Source organism: Elephantulus edwardii, unplaced genomic scaffold (genome assembly GCF_000299155.1).
Source record: "Elephantulus edwardii isolate Elephantulus edwardi_28Jun2011 unplaced genomic scaffold, EleEdw1.0 scaffold00019, whole genome shotgun sequence".
In the NCBI taxonomy this organism is placed as follows: Eukaryota; Metazoa; Chordata; class Mammalia; order Macroscelidea; family Macroscelididae; genus Elephantulus; species Elephantulus edwardii.
Genome location: NW_006399769.1, coordinates 18,958,540 through 18,960,443, shown reverse-complemented (window position 1 = coordinate 18,960,443; position 1,904 = coordinate 18,958,540). Strand labels below are relative to the sequence as shown.

Sequence of the window (1,904 nt, the reverse complement as noted above, 5' to 3'; positions counted from 1 at the left end):
CTGCGTGACCACTGTGACCTGAAGCTCACATCATATCCACTACACAAAGTCCACTGACTGCTGTTTTCTCTATGTATCAATATTTAAAACACTCATGGTTTACAAGTAAAAGATTATAAAAACGAATAAGTGTTCTGAGAATTCTTTTTCCTCAGATACTTGTACCGTTGGAAAAGTAGAAAGTAGTAACTTCTAATACGAGAAATTCACGCCTTTACCTGACATATTAATGAAATGTAACATTTTTTTAAAAAATCATTTTATATTGGTGTGCTTATAAAGTTCATATACATTGAGTTGCACACTATTCTTCAATCATATTGTATTTACAATCATTCCCATTCATTATGTTTTATAAAATCAATCACCATTGGACTATGTCTGTCTTTTCAGGTCCACTCCAAATATTCCCCATTTCCTTTATCCCCCTCCACCTACCAAATGTGTGCAACTCTGTGATTTCCCCCCACCCATCCTCACCCCTCTGCTCCCACCCCTTCCTCCGTGGATCTCTATATATGGTTTACTAGTTATTTTTACAATAATGGTCATATGCAGTATTTGTCCTTTTGGGACTGAATTAGTTCACTCAGCATACTGTTCTCCAGTCTCCCAAGTTATGTAGTATTTTTCAAAACTGGTGCTCCTGAGTGCTCCATATTATTCCATTGTGTGAATGTACCATAATTTCTCAATCCAGTCAGCTGTGATCTGATAATTATCTGTACTTATTTTTACATGGGGTCACTATGAGTCAGAACTAACTTGATGACATCCAATAACATCATCAATTACAAGAAAAAACTTTAGGATTAAGATATTATCTGTGGCTGGACATGTGGGCTGTTCCCATGTTCTTGTGATGGTGAAAACACTGTTGTGAATACAACTTTTAAAAGGTCTAAATCCTACATCCTAAAGGCTCTTTAATCCTACATCCTACTCATTTTGGGAGTAAGTTGTCAGGTACTATGAAAAGGCCCTCCAAGAATGTTTATTGTTCTTATTTGCCATTGTGTTGACTACAATTCATAGTGATACTATAGCTATAAACAACAGACTGGAACTTTCCCCTATCCTGTGTCAGCCTCATGATCCCTTACAAGCTTGGGCCCACTGTTAACATACCTATATTCTAAGTCAGGGCTATTTAAAAACGTCAATGAAAAAATTCAAAGTACTTACTCGCATTATCTTTGTTAGCCATGGCGTTCATGCCAATGTAATCAAACTTGGATCCCATATTTTCATCCAATAGGTGTCCAAACTTAAAAAAAAAATAAATAAAATAAAATAATTAATTAAAGTGTGGACAAATGTAGAGTAGTTAACCTGTCAGGATTGTAGTAATCTTACCTCTTCAGCAGATACAAACAGGTCTGAGTCATCGAGCTTTCTTTTCTTTTTTTGCCTCGGCCCTGGGAGGGGGTGGGGGAAAGGATAGTCCAAGGTTACTTAGTTGCAAACTGAATGGTTAATAAGAAAATGTCCAGATTTTTTTTTTATTATTAATTTTGATGAAAATTTACAGAGACTTTGGATTTCCATTCATTCATTGTTGCACTTTTCTCCCTGCTCACTTCTCCCCATTGCCAGTACACTCTTCTCTTTGAAAAGTAAAAGAAAAATTCTTTCACTGTTTTATAACCCCTCTCCCCAGGTCCACTCCATTATGCTGTCTTTGTTCTGGACTCCTGTCATGACAAAAAATACCAAATCACATATCCCTTTTTTTATAAAAAATTTTTATCATTTGTGTGTGTACCGTCAAATCAGATCAGACTGGTACAGGAGGAGATTGTTCCTCCTTCTCCAGCAAAGCATCTGGTGGATTTGAACCACACACCTCTGGGATTGCAGTGTAGTTTCTTGCCACTAGGCCACCAGAGCTCACCCACATATCC

General features: G+C 36.9%; 1 protein-coding gene across 1 annotated transcript in view; it reads right to left on the bottom strand.

Annotated features, from left to right (window-relative positions):
- CEBPZ (CCAAT/enhancer binding protein (C/EBP), zeta) overlaps positions 1 to 1,904 on the bottom strand; it is a 56,833-nt gene that overhangs the window by 9,414 nt on the left and 45,515 nt on the right. The window contains exons 14-15 of the mRNA XM_006882392.1: positions 1,357 to 1,418; positions 1,190 to 1,267 (exon numbers count right to left, since the gene is read on the bottom strand). Of these exons, the coding sequence (XP_006882454.1) occupies positions 1,190 to 1,267; positions 1,357 to 1,418 (140 nt within the window). The remainder of the gene's footprint in view (positions 1 to 1,189; positions 1,268 to 1,356; positions 1,419 to 1,904) is intronic.